Source organism: Lissotriton vulgaris, chromosome 4_1 (genome assembly GCF_964263255.1).
Source record: "Lissotriton vulgaris chromosome 4_1, aLisVul1.2, whole genome shotgun sequence".
NCBI lineage: Eukaryota > Metazoa > Chordata > Amphibia > Caudata > Salamandridae > Lissotriton > Lissotriton vulgaris.
In genome coordinates this window covers 1,068,095,221-1,068,112,992 of record NC_141691.1, presented here as the reverse complement: position 1 = coordinate 1,068,112,992, position 17,772 = coordinate 1,068,095,221, and the positions used below count along the sequence as shown (strand labels likewise).

At 44.4% G+C, this 17,772-nt stretch overlaps 1 protein-coding gene across 1 annotated transcript in view; it reads left to right on the top strand.

Moving 5' to 3' along the window:
• CTNND2 (catenin delta 2) overlaps positions 1–17,772 on the top strand; it is a 3,070,130-nt gene that overhangs the window by 2,293,456 nt on the left and 758,902 nt on the right. Inside the window, exon 15 of the mRNA XM_086965298.1 lies at positions 15,529–15,646. Within this exon, the coding sequence (XP_086821424.1) occupies positions 15,529–15,646 (118 nt within the window). The remainder of the gene's footprint in view (positions 1–15,528; positions 15,647–17,772) is intronic.

Sequence of the window (17,772 nt, the reverse complement as noted above, 5' to 3'; positions counted from 1 at the left end):
TGCTATGTCGTATTGCAATGCATTATAAATGTATTATCTCTTTTAAATAACAATAAAATGGTTTGAACAAAAAAAAAAAGTGTCCCAGTATTTTTTTAATTGGGGTTTTCGGGCAGATATTTCTAGAATTGTGTTTCATCTGCAAAAATAAGGTAGTGCGTTGAACGCTCGCAGCTGAGAAGTGAGTTATCAGCAGGCCATGGCCAATGCTGACGAGGATTACTTACCCTTCCATCACTCCAAGTTGAGTGCTATTGCACTGGAAATAGAAACATCTGCTATTGACAGCATATAGAAGCAGCAGAAATGTGGCACTATATCTATACTACTATAATAAAGGAAGAACTTTCAGCCTTTGAGGCGGGTAAACTCGGGAACCACAGCCCCAATCCACACACCCGATACACCGTTGGAATCGTCAGGATGTGTAGATGGTTATAGGCTATATAAATTAAAAAAGAAAACGTTATTTAAAAAATTTACAGTAAAAAAAAAAGTAGTCCCTTCGAAGTGGCGCCGGCCGCGACGTGCGTGCTCACGTCAGGAGCGCGGGGAGGAGCGGCGTCCAGGAGTGCGATAAGGAGCGGCGGACATGGCGCGGGGGAGGAGCGGTGACGTGAGGAGCAGCGGACAGGCCAGCGGCGGTGCAAGCAGCGGACAGGCGGGAGGAGCGGCGGCTGAGGTAAGGGGACCCATGTAGGGACAGGCAGGGGTCGGGGCAGGCGGGGGTCGGGGCAGGCGGGGGACGGGCGGGGTGGGGGCCCGGGCTGCTGGACAATGTAGGGGCGGGCGGGGGTCGGGGAAGCCTGTTGCTCCCGGACAAGGTCGGGACGGGCTGCTAGTAAATAATAAACAGCAAAGGCTAAAGGCTAAAGAATGGTCTTGAATGCAGGCCTACTCAGGTTTTCTGCCTATCACATTGTGTCCTGCCTTTACAAAAGCAAGCTATTGTTATTACTATTGACATAATTAAAATTAATGTTAGTTATAAAGTAACGTATTGTTATTATTCTCATAACATAATAATCAGGAATGCACTCATAGGTATCCATAATGGAATGATTCGTGAACAAAGAACAAAAAGGAACAGTACTGAACACATGCTAGCTAGAGTGCGTTTTGCAAAAGTAGTGCCTGGGGTTTTGAGGTGATTTGTCACATAGCCACTTAAAGTTGGCTTTTGTAAAGTGACCAATGAAAAATATGACAGAATGGGAGGAGAGTGCTGTGGGCTACGAAAGAAAAACTTCAAAAAGTAAAACTTTAAACCTCCACCATTGTGTCATTAAGTGGTGGCTTCATTGCCCTTTAAATCCATTGGTAAGTTACCATGATACATAGTTCAGATCGAAATCTCACAGGTCTCCCCCTGCGCCCTGTTAAAGCAGTACTTTTGACTTCCGGTGTGACGAAAGGTTACAGAAGAAATGGAGCAGTCGTGATCTCGAACCTTTTCTGGTTTGATGGCAGTTTGTTGATCTTTCAGAATGCTGGCTGCACACGTCGATCTGCTGATAGATCCCTTGCTGCACTGCATTTTCCCTTAGACTAGACGACGCTTAAAGATGTATATGTCACAGCAGATTTGTTTTAAAGAAAGATTGTGTCATTGATTTTAAGTGCTCGCTAAATATTGAAGGTTGTAATGATAGGGTGATTATGTGGATCAGGGACCCTCCCCTTCGCCACCTTCAATAAACGAATAATGACTTGCAACTGACCAGTCATGCCCATAGGGTGCTGGTGGGGATGCACTCACAGTGGGCTCGCGTAAGACAGCAATCAATCGATGACATTGGTGATAATTGGAGTGGTGGAGCGGTGTGGCTCACTGGTTAGAGGCGGCAGACCCTGGAGCAGAGGACGGCCCGGGACCAGGGTTCAATTCCCGACGCGGCAGGGTCGTGGACCAGGGTCAGCGGACTCGACAATTCTCACCTCAGTGCCTACTCTAACCAGGGATCACACTCTGCAACTCTGGGCATTAACTTGCCTCATCTCCACAACGGCCGCCCACATACGCCGGGGATGCCTGGTTTCACCTTGGAGATACCCAGTAGGGACCATCTCACAGGGAAAGCCAGGACGGGTTCCCCAACGATCTATTGCGCAGAGATAGTCCTTCAGGAGTCGATTCTAGCGCGTTAGAAACCCGCATTTAATTAATTAATTAATTAATTGCAAAAGCACACCAGTCCAGAAGCACGGCTCGGGGTTGACATAGCATTAACTCTTAGTGCAATCCAAGTGTCACAGGCAGTAGTAGTACATCTTTATTCAGTTTATATAAAAAAGAGCAAAACACAGACTACCGAACACTATATAAGAGAATCCATCAAATCACTTAAAATATTTTTTAAAATACAATAATACTTAAAAATGCCATTAAAAAAAGAAAGAGCAATAAAAGCATCAGTTAGAATAAAAAGTATAATTACTCCACAATGTCCTGAGCCTAATAGCAGCCAATAAAAACGTTTCTATTGTCAGTCAAATAAATTCAGACTGTAGTAACTGAAGATAAAATAAAGCAGATCTGCACCTCCTGATGTTTAAAGAGCTAAGCAATGGTAAAAGAAATCTCTTCCTGCCTGGATCATAGAATGGACAAAACATCAGGACGTGTAACATTGATTGTTTGGATTGCGAATCACAGGGACACAGTTCCAGATCTGAATCGCTGTGGGCATGGCTAGGGTAAGAAACTAAAAGATGCACCAAGCCAAATCTAAACCTAATCAGATAAAAATGCAGTGCGGTGCGGTAATGCATATAGATGGGGCCCCATCTGCTCAGTGATTGCCAAGTGATATTAAGTTGCCACACTCTTTTTACTAAGTTCTTGGGCCTCGCTATTCCGCGCCAACTTGGCAAGGTTGTCCATTTTTAAGGTTTTCTTGAGAATAGCGGCAGTGTTCTGCGTGCTGGGAAATCAACCCTGCCTCCCCAGCAGAGTAAATTGCTTTTTGGTGTGCTGAAGCCAGGTAACACGATGGGCATAATCCAGACGCATACAATCAGTGATTGTGTCCTGGTTCAGCTGGGTTTTCGGTGTAGTCCATATAGAATGTCACAAAAACAACAGGGCAAGCTTGACATCATCTGACAGGCATAGGTGGGGACTAAAGAAGGGAGAGAAATTAATCTCCTCAAGAACCCATTCTCACTGGTCTGTAAAAGTGTGGTGTTTACATAACTCCAGATACCTGCACCGGAACTGCATACGGAACAGCACCAGGCCTTGTAGATATGAGTCCACACATCCAGAGGCATGGGCCCTAACCTCCTACAAAACCACAATTGCTTCTATAGTTTTATCAAACTGCAATTTTCTGATGATACTAATGGATTTAGATTCTAAAGGCACCCCTAAGTACACAAAGGAAGGGACAGATGAGATTCTAGTGCCGTTTATAAACCAGGAAGACCCTTCACCTTGAGAGCGTCCACATGGCATAGTATGTGACTTATGATGTTGGTTGAGAAGCCAGGAGCACTCATAAATGGGACAAATGTATTTAGCCGCTTCTGTAGACCCACAGCTGCTCTTGAAATTTTAACACAGTCATCTGCGTATAATAAAGCGGGGATGCCCCTGGAACCTACCCTCAGCACATCTGCATCCACATCTAACAAATAATCAACCAGGTTGTTAACATACTTACAAAAAGAAAAGGGGCAAGTACGCAACCCTTTCTTACTGTACAATTGATTCTGATTGGAAAGGTGCATTCATCCCTTGGTCCCATGCCTAATACAGCCCGTCACATCTTCGTATAATTGGGCGAAAAGCTGAACTAATGGGAGCTCCACGTCCATCTTTAGCATGTTATCCCAAAGCGGCTCTCTGTTAACACAATCAAAGGACAAGCTCAGGTCCATGAACGCTAAGTACAGATGGCCCATCTTAACCAGTGTGTATTTACTGAGAAGTAAATGCAGATTCAAATACGCGGATGACCTCATATTATATTTCAATAACCTTAATGAGAATTGCGACCCCTTACCCATGATTTTTACTACATTTCAGCAGCTCTCAGGTATTTCCATAAATGAAAATATTTCATATGTGTATTTTTTCTCAGACAGGGTACAAGCTGATCCAATACGTTTTAGTCACTGGACATTCCAAATAGCGACCGACACTTTCAAATATCTGGGGATCCAGATCTATAGAGAGATGGAGGATATTCTAGATGGAAACCTACATCGAGCTATTGCGGCGCTTAAAGCGCAAATAAGATTCTGGATCTCGCTGCCAATATCAGAGCAGGGACGAGTAGCCATTGCCAAAATGTTACTCCCTAGACTATTATATCATTTTACCAACCTACCTATTATTATTCCAGCACAGGTGTTTAACTGCTAGATTCCCTTCCAATAGAACTAATATGGGTGGCGGGTCGTAGGCGGATAGGGCTTACTAAACTACAATTAGATACGAAACAAGGGGGATTGGGAGTACCGGACCAGAAAGCTTACTGTTATGCGGGTCAGCTGCAGTTGTTGGCGTATTGGATTGCAGGACGCAATTTACAAGAAATCGCCATGTCTCGCCACGCTTGGGAAGGGGGGAATTACATACCCTCTTGCTACCAAACAGCAAAATTCATCTGACAGTGCCACTGCTGCTGAAAACCCGAAACCGCTCCCAGGATGCTTGTTTCCGGTCCAGGGAAGGCATGGCTTGGCAGTTCGGCTGGACTATTCCCATGAGGCACAGGGTCAGACTGATTTGCATATGGCCATGTCTGAAATGGGGTGGTGGAGTGAGCTAAAGAATGAAGATGGATTAACAGTTGACTGGGGGTGACTGTTTGATTTGCTCAAGCGCTCCGTCCATCATCCCCTTTGGTATCGCTTTTTTCACCGCTGCTGAGAACGGCATTATTGTATTGGAGAAAAGCAACACGTTACACAAAGACATTGTCCCCTTATGCTCCTAATATCCCCCTTATGGGACTCCCTCTACCATCAGGGACGCTAACACTTAAGCATATATCTGCTTGGATGGAGGTGGGTGTGAATACGGTGGGCATGTTCTTTACGGATGAAGCATCGATGAACCATGACACATTCGTCAGAGCAAAGGGGGTGCAGGACATACTATTTCTGCTCCATGCAAACATCACTAGATACAACCGTAATGCTTAGGCCCCAGAAGGAACGGAACCCCCAACTCATGAGTTAATGCACATGTAATACCTGATGGGCAACGGTAGTCAATTAACAAAATGGTTGTACCGAGGGATTTGAGCACACACTGCAGTGTCACTCCATGCCACCTGAGACAAATGGAACACAGACATAGGCTGTGTGCTCACTGATAAAGAATGGGGAACCCTATTGGAATACCCAAAAAAGGTATCCAGGAATCCAAAATTTAAATTCATACAGCTCATGATTGTCCACCGTGCCCACTTGACCCTGAACAAACTAAACGTATTGTTCCCATACATGGCGCATACCTGTCCCAGATGCCACTCAACCCTTTATGTTATGGGATTGTCCGAGATTAACCAATTACTGATTAACAGTACACAGAATATTGAATAGTGTTGCTCCATCAAGTAACAATGTTTCATTAGAGTATTGTCTGTTGGGCGTGGGCCCAAAGGGAAAGAAGGGTGGCCCTGCCTGCAAATTCGCAAATTTGGCTTTGATATTAGCTAAGAGAAACATTACTATGAGATGGAAGTCTGCCAAATCACCATCGGTATTAGATTGGTATAATGAAATGGTTAGTTGGGGTAGGGCAGAGGGTGCTGTAGTAAAATGGTAGGAACATAGGAGATTACGTAAGAAGCCCATCTCAATGGCATGGAATCTCAATGGCATGGAACATGATGTTGGAAGGGTTTATAGCTACAGATGTTCAGGCACAATAAAAGGAGCCAAATGTGATTCCCAATGTTGCTTACAATAATATGTTGGGCAAAACGTGGGATGTGATACGCTCATTACACAATTCAAAGGATATGGAAAATAAATTATGGCACACGCCGGAGGTCGGGGAACGAATGCAGTTCAGTTCCCGCAAGATTCCAAATCGAAGGAAAGCAGTGCCCCTCTCGGATCTCCGGACAAATTACCGGGGTTCGATTTTTCAACATGTTTCTCACTCGCTCTCAAGTTCAGAAATTCCATACTGCGTGAGGCTGCCCACCACCCTTGTAGCCCCTGCGTGCTACCTGCAGCAACGGATTCATCCAGTCCATGTCCTGAGGAGAACCCACAATTCGTCAGTGGTTCGAAGCGCGTTGACCCTCAGCCTGTGACAAGGAAGAAGGGTGCAACTAGGGAATAAATAACACCACTCTTACTACCCCCAGTTGTTCAATCCTCAAAACACCTAATCACAGGCATATCGAGACAGGCAGGCAGTATCCTTGAATCTCCTTGTCCGCCTGTCTTTTGGTATATAATTTGAAGGACTGGTGCTTGTGTTAAATGTCTCTTATGTATCAATTGATTTGTATATATTTTTGTTTTTGGTGTCTCTGAATTTGTAGTATTTATTGTGTACAGATCCAACACTTGTATATATTACGCACATTATTGTCTGAATGTTTACTTGATTGTTTTGATAAATGTGCCTTTGAGGACATGCTAAGAAGTGAATAAAAAATTTGAATAAAATAAAATAAAAACTTTTTTCAAACAAATTTGTGGAACACTCAGTACATACTGGCTGGGTGCCTCCTAAATCATTAAAAAGTAAACCTGACTGGATAGTTGTTCTGTTTTGCTAGATAGTTGAGGTCCAAGCCAGTCAGAGACAGGACCCAAAACTTTGTAGCTCCCCTTCAGAAAAATGACGTCATGATTCCTCCCTTATGGCCGACTTCCTTTTCAGAACGGCTAGTTTGTAGAGTCATGACACAGGATTTGCTCCTTGGAGGCGCTGCTTCAGAGTTGTAATATACAAGCAGACAAACGTGTGCATATGATCAGTTAAATCTTTTATACACAATAGCGTTATAGCATGATTTATGTTGCATCATACACTTGAACAAGAAAGACTTGCCAGTGAGCCTTTGCTGCACTTGTAATGACCACATACTCAGAGCAGCACTAAAAGATGGGTTCAGGGCAGAGTCTGCACTTAAATAAATATCGAATAAATCTATCAAAGTAACTGCTGCCCTGATATCAGCCCCTGACCAAGCAGTTTCCAGGTCTGGTCACCACATATAAATGGGGATGACAGCTGAAGAGTAACTGAAGGGGCACCACATTTTTCAGGGAGTCCCCGTGATTAGGCCCTACACAACTGCGCTTCCATTTCTATATCTGCACTGATGCCACTTTTCTACTTCTAACCCCAGTTCTTTCTATGACTGGTACCCTTGAGCAAGCCTCAGTGGAGGAAAGGCTCTCCAGGCAGGTATGCCACACCTAGCTCCCACTACATGGTTGATGATTTAGGTATAAGGTATTTTGTAAATCTTAAATTCCAAATTTATTTGCAGTTGTACACATTTTTGGCTTAGTATTTAATGTCATTTTATTGGTTCCTTTTCAACCCGGATTCTATTTTTATTGTGTCTTATGCTAGCTTTACATTTATAGAATCATTGCCATAGCGGCAATTTTACTGGGCTTTAGATTTGGTATTTTCACTTTAAATTGTTAAATGTGAGCTTCACAGTGACTACGGATTTTATAACAGTAGATGAAGCATGCCTTGTATTCCTATCTTTAGTGCTATAAATATTTCACAAACATCTGTTTTCCAAACTTTAATGTATGAGTGAGACATGTACGATTTGCAGTAAGGGGCTGGAGAACTCTCTCCTTATCGAAGTTTCTTTGTTGTCTACGGATTCGATGAATTTAAAACAGGCACACAAAACTTGTAAAACATGACCACCAAGCCAGTGCTTGGTCAACACCGGGGCCAGTCTGTATCAATGGAATACCGGTGTGTATGACTGTTTCCATGCTTTCGCTTATGAACTGGGTCTTTGCTTAGGATTTGACCTCATGCTTTGCTTAAAATGGTTAGGGCGATTGTCAGTGCCTAATACTTACATCACTTGCAGTCAATGCATATCTGGTGGTAGGCCGAAATTGGGCCATTTTAGGATCATTTGTTTCTTGAGGTAAGTCTAATGGAAAGAAGGAACCAGTTGAGAGTGAATTATGTCGTCCACTTCATCATCCAGAGTCGAGACAGCCGTAGTCTGACGGAAGCTGTGTTAGAGCATCACCTAATGATGGTAACACATTTCTTAAAAAGGCCTGAAAAAGGCCCTGGCTTCATTTCTGTGGTACTTCAAGGGAGCAACTTTTTATTTTGCCTAGAGCGCTAAATGCTTTGCCCAATTTTTGTTAAAACTACTGCTCCAAATTTACTACTCTTTTCAAGACCACAACTCTGACTTTTAGCCCCAACAAGACTGCTAATGGCTCTTACTGGTTCTGTCTTGTCAGTATGCACGCTTGCCTTCTGCTGCTTGTGTCCGTACCTGCAGTCTGGGCATGTAGCAACTATGAGAATATATGAAATTTTAGAGGTCCATTGAAGAAAATGAAGTTGTCAAGGGGCAGTACTTGTTAGTAAAAATGGGGGTCTCCACTTTAACTTTTGGACTCACCCGCACTATTTGCTGCAGTCCTTGGTCCCCGTTGACGATGCCGCACTTCTTGCCCCTGACGCTGGTCTACCCCCGCCGCCGCAGCCTCTTGGAATCTCGGCACGTCTGCAGTAAGGGGGGGACTACATTGCCCAGGGTCCTCAGCGGCAGGAAGCCGCATACGCCGGTTCCACGCCCGGAGGCGCATAAAAACCAAGGAGAGCCTCGGTGGAGCGGGGGCTCTACTTTAAATTTTGGACTCACCCTGACTATTTGCTGCAGTCCTTGGTCCCCGGTGACAGTGCTGCACCCTTTTCTCATGACGCTGGTCTCCTCCCACCGCTGCAGCCTCTTGGAATCTCAGCGCGGCCGCAGTGAGGGGGGACTACATTGCCCAATGTCCTCAGCGGCAGGAAGCCGCACACGCCGGTTCCGTGCCCGGAGGCGCATAAAAACCAAGGAGAGCCCTAGTGGAGCGGGGGCTCTACTTTAACTTTTGGACTCACACTGACTATTTGCTGCAGTCCTTGGTTCCCGTTGACGGTGCCGCACCCCTTGGCCCTGACGCTGGTCTCCCCCCGCCGCCGCAGCCTCATGGAATCTCGGCGCGGCCGCAGTGAGGGGGGGACTACATTGCCCAGTGTCCTCAGCGGCAGGAAGCTGCATACGCCATTTCCGCGCTCTGAGGCGCATAAAAACCAAGGAGAGCCCCGGTGGAGCGGGGGCTCTACTTTAACTATTGGGCTCACCCTGACTATTTGCTGCAGTCCTTGGTCCCCGTTGACGGTAAGGCACCCCTTGGCCCTGACGCTGGTCTCCCCCCGCCGCCGCAGCCTCTTGGAATCTCGGCGCGGCCGCAGTGAGGGGGGGACTACATTGCCCAGTGTCCTCAGCGGCAGGAAGCCGCATACGCCATTTCCGCGCCCGGAGGCGCATAAAAACCAAGGAGAGCCCCGGTGGAGCGGGGGCTCTACTTTAACCTTTGGACTCACCCTGACTATTTGCTGCAGTCCTTGGTCCCCGTTGACGGTGCCGCACCACTTGGCCCTGACGCTCGTCTCCTCCCGCCGCCGCAGCCTCTTGGAATCTCGGCGCGGCCGCGATGAGGGGGGGACTACATTGCCCAGTGTCCTCAGCGGCAGGAAGCCGCACACGTCATTTCCGCGTCGTGGGACGTGCGCGGGCCGTGCCGGGCTAAGCCGGGGCAAAGGGCGGGCCGTCTGAGGCAGTCAGAGGCAGGATAAGGCAGGGCAGGGCCATCTCCCTTTCATCTGAACATTGGACTTAGATTATTTGGACTTGGTCAACGTGGTCAGTGACTTTATATTTTTTCTTGTCTATTGTCATTTGCTGTAAGCTATACTAATATTCAGCTTTTCTGCCTATCACCTCATTGCTGAATTATGAGTACCCACAATGGGGTTGGGGGTAACGGGGCTGTGGGTACCCTTGATGCCTTTTTTATCCGGGCTGAATCATTCCTAAATAAAGAGATTGAGTTCACGCAAAAAAGATTATCAATGGAGAGACGTTGTGTTCCCATTGAAACATCCTTAGGCGGTCCCTCTTGTAACTCACAAAAACAAAATGAATGCAGCCTAATTAGTACTCACCATCCAGCTGTTGGGCCCTCTGAGCCCGAGATGGCAGTCATAGAACCACTAATTATATCCGTAGGAACGACCCCCTCGCCCCTCCCACCCCACCCCAAATCGTCACACGATCTACACGCCAGTTACAGGGTGGGGGAAATACAGTTTTGAATACACACGGAAAAGGAAGGCGAGGGATTTACCCGCTACAACCCAACAAACTAACAAAGCAGCTAAAACAAAATGCTTTGCCCGTCGGAAGACAGGCCCTATTGATGAGGTAACTGTCATCAGCCCCTCTGATTCAAGTACCTCTGGATGCCAGTGCCCCTGCAAGCAGCCCCAAATTGACTTAGGAGATGTGTCATTATCCAAGCTAGTAGACAAATTTGCGGTATTGTTAAATCCACTGCTAAACAAACTTGCCAATAACAATATAAGATTAAATATTATCGAACAAAAACTATCGAGCCAGCCTAGCCAGTTATGAAATGGAATTTTGGTAGCATCAGGGGGGCCTAGTGCATGCTTGGCACCCGTCCTTAATCAGCCATCTATTGTAAATCCTAATCAAAGGTGGGGAACATCAAGTGAGGGGAACAACAGGAGCCTGACTGGGGATAGTTCAATTATTGTACCAACTTCTCATAGCAAGGATTATCTTAATGACCCTATATCATTGTTATTTCCAATGTACCACCTTTAGCTCCCAACACAGTGAACATTGGAGCCCTCTAAGAAATAGGGCACCTTACCTATTGGACACTAAGACGGGACTGGGCAGCTATTTGTTTCAGGACTTTAAAATGGCCAGTGGGGTCCCATGGATAGGTAGATCGATTAAATCTACCAGAGGTGATTCCATAATACTGAATTTTGGCTCAATAGAGGTGGTACAAAATATCTTGGAGAGAGCAGGGACAAGGCACATGGGCAGGGAAGGGATACATATTCTACCTCTCGGTTTCTTCTATCGGACCCCCCATCTTTTACCTATGTATAGATGCCAACCACAAATTAGTACTCACAATCAGGGGAGGTATGAGTACAATGTGCCCACATTTAACCGAGTTGATTTAGCTTTTTCCAATCTAGACGCACAAGACTGACTGCTAGATAGGATGGTAAATGAAAACATATCAAGGGACCCTTTAGGTATCGATTTACCTGCCATTAGCAAGGAACAGGAACCCCTGCAAACATGCAATATGCAGTCATCCATTTTTACTGATCATAATGGGCAGGCAGAGGATGGCACTAGCCATGTTAAAACTGGTGGTGGGCCAATAGTCAAGGTTCCTAGGAACAATAATAGAAGTAATAAGGACTCTGACCTTAGAATTCTAAGCTGGAATGTAGCCGGCCTTGAGCCAAGTCTCGCCGATACAGAGTGGCTACTTATCCTCCCAGGATATAATAATGTTTCAAAAAACATGGGCCACTCATGAGTTTTATATAGAAGGATTCCACTTCTTTAGCGTAGTGGCGCCCAAGCCAAATTTTGGCCGTGCAGCAGGGGGCCTATTTATTGGGATCAGTATAGCAGCTGGTGGGAGTTTCAAGACAAAAAATACAAATAACCCTAATATACAAGTAATAGAACACAAGCGTCGAGTCCCTTTTTATCTAATACATTTTTATAATAATGATTTTTATTCTACTCCAAATAAGAATTTCATTGCGCATTTTAAATTTATTTCTAAATTAGAGAAAATTCAAGGCTCAGGCGAAGGCATGGGAATCCTTCTGGGGGGGGATTTTAATGCCAAGCTCCCAATAGACACCTGAAACACAGGCATACGAGAGGCGGATCCAGCCGTGTGGAGGGGACTAGAACTAAACTCTTTTCTTAGTGAATACATTCTCAGTAATGCAATGGATTTAGGCTCACCTACTACAACCGAGCTGGTGCTGACATATAGAGGCAGGGATAGTGCTTCAACCATTGATTTCATTTTTGTCTCCCCCTGCCTGGCGGACCACCTATCGGCCAAAGGGGTTCTTACAACAGATTTTGGGGATCACAACCCTCTGACAGTGACCTTAAGATTAACCCCACGGCCCGTGTATGTTACTGTTCAAGGGGCGAGGGACATAACCCCTTCAACTGACAAATTAAGATTAAAGTGGAAGGGGATAGACAGTGGGGAAATAACTGAGTCCCTATTAACAGGGCACCAGACTCTAATTAATTCATGTCTATTGACGACAGCACCATGTCCCAATGTAATTCAGGATTTTATTAAAATATGCTCCGTGATTAGATCCCTTCTATCAGTGCCACTCTCCCAGGGTCAAAAAGACCCAAGATGGTTTGACCACAACTGCTCTGAGGCCAATAAGAAATTGTGTAAGGTCCTAACAGCTAAACCAAGAAGTAGGGCAGATGTCAGTGCAGCTAGGAAAGGCTATAAAACTACAATAAACGAGCAAAAGGGCATCCTTCTGAGTGATCGATGGGAAGCCCTCGTAGAAACAGCAGGGGTGAAGTCTGGTAATATATTTTGGTCCGCAGTAAGAGACTTGCGTAATATGGGCCAACAGTTAACACCTGTCAGTTGCACTTTCACTGCCAGTTCTTGGGAAAACCACTTTTCTAAAATCTATGCCTTGCCATCACACAGCTCGGATCATTGTGTGCAGGGCCACCTTGGTATTTTACAGATAACATTGGCGGAGGTAGAAGAGGCGATCACACAGAGCCCTGGAAACAAGGCTGCAGGACCTGATGGGTTACCTATAGATATTATAAAATGGAAACCGGCACTATGGGCCCCAGTCCTTGTGAATGTTTTTAACAGTGTACCCCAAGCACCCATGCCTGATACATGGGCAATGAGTGTAATCGTCCCAATATACAAAAAGGGTGACAGATCGGATCCTGTTAATTACAGACCAATCTCCTTACTCAATAACACCCTAAAGATTCTGGGCTGTGTTATTTACAACAGGATTTTAGATTGGACAGAGGAAAGTGGCATTTTATCCCCGTGCCAACTGGGTTTTAGAAATAGAGTTGGCACAGTTGAACAATGTTTAAATCTTAATTTGGTTATTAATAAATATAATACTGCTCGTTCCACCCCTATTTATTTAGCGTTTATGGACCTGTCATCCGCTTTTGATTTAGTTAACAGGTCCAAACTTTGGTCTATTTTATTGAGTTATGGTTTGGACCATTTATTGGTCCATTTTTTAGCATTCCGACACACTGATCTTAAGGCGCGAGACAGGATAGGAATGGGAGGGGAATTATCAGGACCAATTAAGGTAGGAAGGGGAGTAAGACAGGGGTACGTTTTAGCACCCCTGCTTTATTTTTATTTATATCAATGGATTGAGTAACTATCTGGAACAGTCTACTCCAGATGTCCCTAAAATTAATGGCAAGTTGCTGCCCGTACTTCTCTACGCTGATGATGCGGTCCTAATGGGCCGCACCCCAAACTCCCTGTGTACCCTAGTCAAAGGTTTTACTAAATACATGGATGGATTGGATTTACGGGTGAATTTTAAAAAGTCATTCATCATGTCATGTGGACCAGGGAAACGTCAGCTTAACTCTATATTGGTAGGGAACGACAGGCTTACATCTACTCACAATTTCCCATATTTTGGGGTGATCTTTGGCCCACTCCAAGAGCAAATTCTCAAAGGCCATCAACTCCATTTTAAGTATCCCCAGACCTAAGAAAATAGGTGCTATATAAGAAATTACAAAGATTTTTTAAATTACAATCCCCGTAGCTACCTATGGGACAGAGGTATGGGGTCTGGCGAAGAACCAGTGTATCCAGCAGGAGGAAAATCGGTTCTGTAGAAAGCTGCTGGGAGCGCCGATTTCCGCCTCCCAATACATCTGCTACAAGGAACTAAATTTACATTTTTTATCTGATTTTATCAGTGCTCGACCCACGTTATTTTGGCACTCTGTCTGGAGGAATAAATCAGCTACCCTGACCCACAAAATTATAACTGATTGTCTAAAATGTGAAAGAGGAATGAAGATTCCCTGGCTTTCGGGGGTTTATAAAAGTTTGTGTAGTATTGACAAAGGTAGCATCGTCATCGACCCAAGTAAAGTTAACTTGATACATAAAAATGACCTGAAGAAAGCACTTTATGCACTTTATAACAGACAGAGTAAGGGAAGAATCTAAGAAAACCACAGTCCTTACTTACATGGGCAGGGAATCATATAGATATCCTTTGTTATTATATCTAACTCTGACAATGATAAATTGGGAAAGAAGTCTTCTGTTTCGACTGAGGGCTGGAACTGTTAGATTCTTGCTAAATTTTCCGCTGGGCTATTGGCCTATTTCTGACAATATAAGATGTCCTTGCCACGGGGTTAGCACACAAACTGATTTGCACTTTTTCTTTGTTTGTAAATTTTATCTAAAATATGTAAAATGGTTTTTAACTCCCTTTTTAAAAAAATATAGACTAATTACTTTGGGGGAATCCTATCAACTGCTGCTTTCCTTGGATAATGAAGAAATAATTTATCACACTAGCACTTTTTTGAGAACTGCCGTCCGAGCCCGCAAAATGATGGACAATCCCTGAATTTTTCTCTGAATATTAATAATCTGTAAAACTTGCTTGATGTTTCTATGACTTAATTAGTTTTATTTGGATTTTATAATAACTGTGTAAATTGTGTATGTGCTTTTATGAACTTTTGGAGTTCGAATAAAGATTATGTACTGAACTGAACTGGTTTGCTTCAGTATTCGAGTGCTTGTCGTACTGTTTCTCCCTGTGAAGACCATTCTACCCTCAGTTCTGCCTCAGGCTTTAACAGTTGTCATAGCCCACGCCCCAGGCCCATAACTCAAGAAGAAGGCCGTTAGCAACCATGTTAGCTCTCAGCAGCAGGCTACAATGCTATATTAACACTTTCAGAAGAGGACAATGATGCTTACCGATTACCATGACTTGGCCAGGAAGAGTTGTGGCTAGTAATTATGAAACCACGTGCCTTTACTCAGGTCTCTATTGCCTTAATAAATATACACAGAATGTGGGTAGAGGGCCTCTGCATTAGGATACAACCGTTTTTCAATAATAAAACAAATATCTAAAGTCAGTAGAAAATATTCCTGTGAAGATACCCACTGCAGTAGAATTGAAGGATGTTTTTGTGGCACAAGATATAGTCTCCTTAAATCTCAAACATCGGCGATGCAGCTGCAGTCGCTGTACTCAGGCAAATGACTCTGGCAGGAGAATCCCATCTTCTGCCGGCGCAGCAGCAATTATGAAGCGAGTTATTAAGTGTATACAGTGCTGCTCAGCAGACTTAAACGAGAAATATGGCGCGGAGATGACCTCTCGCTCTTCTGTTGCAGAAACGTCAGCTCTGCTGGAGAGGAGGCCCGCCGAAGGATGCGGGAGTGTGACGGGCTTACTGATGCACTGCTCTACGTGATCCAGGCTGCTCTCGGGAGCAGCGAGATTGACAGCAAGGTTTGTATTGTTTATTTGTCATCAATTTCGACATCGTGCATTCGAGCCAGTCATTAAGCCTAGGGGGTGTAAAGTGTAAAGGGGTGTTCCTTTTTCCACTTGGGCGTAGCTTGGTCAGTGAGAGGGGGGCGTTTTAGATTTTCCAAAATTTACGCCGCATAAAATGTTGTAATAAAATATACAAGTAAGGGCTCAGGAGGGGGTCTAAGGTTTGTGGAAAGGGAACGAAATGCAAGTAGGCATGGGGTATTAAGTGAGAGAAAGCACCATATTTGGTAAAAATAAGGACATTTTTGAAGACCGCCTAAAGAGAGAGGGAGAGAGTTTGTGTGCTTTTTGTTTGTATGTAAAATATTGCTGGTGAAATCTGACAGACATCTCACCATACCCGAATGAAAGCACCTGTACCCAACATTTGACCAGAAAATACATTTAATATAGGGGTGTAATACCGCACACATCCCTCCTGAAGCTACGCCCTTGTTTTTCAAGCACTGCCTGAAACCGAGAGAGTAAAATGCTAACCTGGCTTTAACCCCGGTCACTGTGGCACAAATGTAGAGAAGGCGGAGCTCTTCAGTCCTATGTTTAAACGCATAGCGTTGTGGAGGCCGTTTATTGTCTGTACAAATAAATGTACTGCTCCTTGGCAGGTAACTCTTAGCATATTTTTTCAAACAATAACGGCGTGATGCAAGTACATCAGCATCTCATTTGATCTGTTAAAACGCCCAAAGCTGAACACGTTTCTCTGGAAGGATGACAAATTTACAGTTTATACATTGATTTTTATCTGTACTTACATATGCTGTTATAAAATCACACATGCAAAAATAACAATTGGTGGACAGAATGCAGAACAATGTCATACATTCACCCCCGTACAGAGATCTGGGCCTAAATCCATCGTGTTTTTGCTCCCCATGCCATTCCAGTTTAAACCCAGCCATATGCAAATCAGTCTTGACTGTGTTTCCCATGGGAACAGTCCAGCCCAAACTGCCAGCCCAGGTTCTCCCTGGACTGGAAAACAAGCATCCTAGGACTGGTTTCGGAGTTTCAACCCTCATCAGTCAGGCTAGCTTGACTCCAGTGGCATGGAGAGCACAGGACCCACGTCTGGGCATACTTGGGGTGACAAATGCAAAAAGAACAATTGATGGACAGAATGTTGAACAATGTCAAACGTTTAGAGATCCTAAATCCATCGTTTTTTTTGCTCCCCGTGCCTTTCCAGTTTAAACCTAGCCATATGTTTTATAAAATCACATATCACAATCTCCTCTCGAGCATGGGATCATGTTGCGAAATTCTATACTGCTACTTGTAATACTTTGCCATTCCGAAACCTGAAATAACTCAAGTAATTTCCTTATTTTCCAACGCTTGACTTGTTTTACTTCCCTTCAAGCATTAGTATGATGCATCACTGATGAATTTCAAACCCCGGCCTCTGCGACAGATTTACTTCCCTATCTCCTTAAAAGATGGGCTCCCAGTTACCTCCACTGCTTCCCTGAGTCCTTCGATGTTACTTCAATAACCACACAATCTTCCTTTATGCTGTAAAGACATGTTCTTATTCATCTTAAATACCTGCCATGGGTCCACACACACAAAGCCTTACCCATACTTGTAGCATTTCCAACCGTAGCCACATCCCTAAGGCAAATCAAATCTTTCCGTTGCCATACCACATTGGAAAGACCCTGGAGTCGGCATGGACATGCCTGACCATCTCCTCCACACTAAGGAGTTCTGCTTCATTATGTTACTTTTGCATCCATCATAATTCATTACGAAAGCAGGGTCACATTCTTTTAGCAATCAAAAGTGGATTTGACCTGTGGTGTAAAGAGTGTTGTGCAGTACTCACACAACATATCCTACGTGCTTCTTTCCATGCTAATTTGTTTGATAGAACTAGCAGGATGCAATCATTTGGGTTTTCAGGCTTAACTACCCCATTACTTGGGATTGCAGTTGAAGGCGTGATATTGTCCTATATCATATCCTGTTAAGAATTCTTCCTCTGCACTAGATTGAAACTCGCTGCGAATTGGATAGAAAGGGGTCGATTTTCAAAATTTTGGACTGGGTTAGCGTCACAAAAGTGACTCTAACCA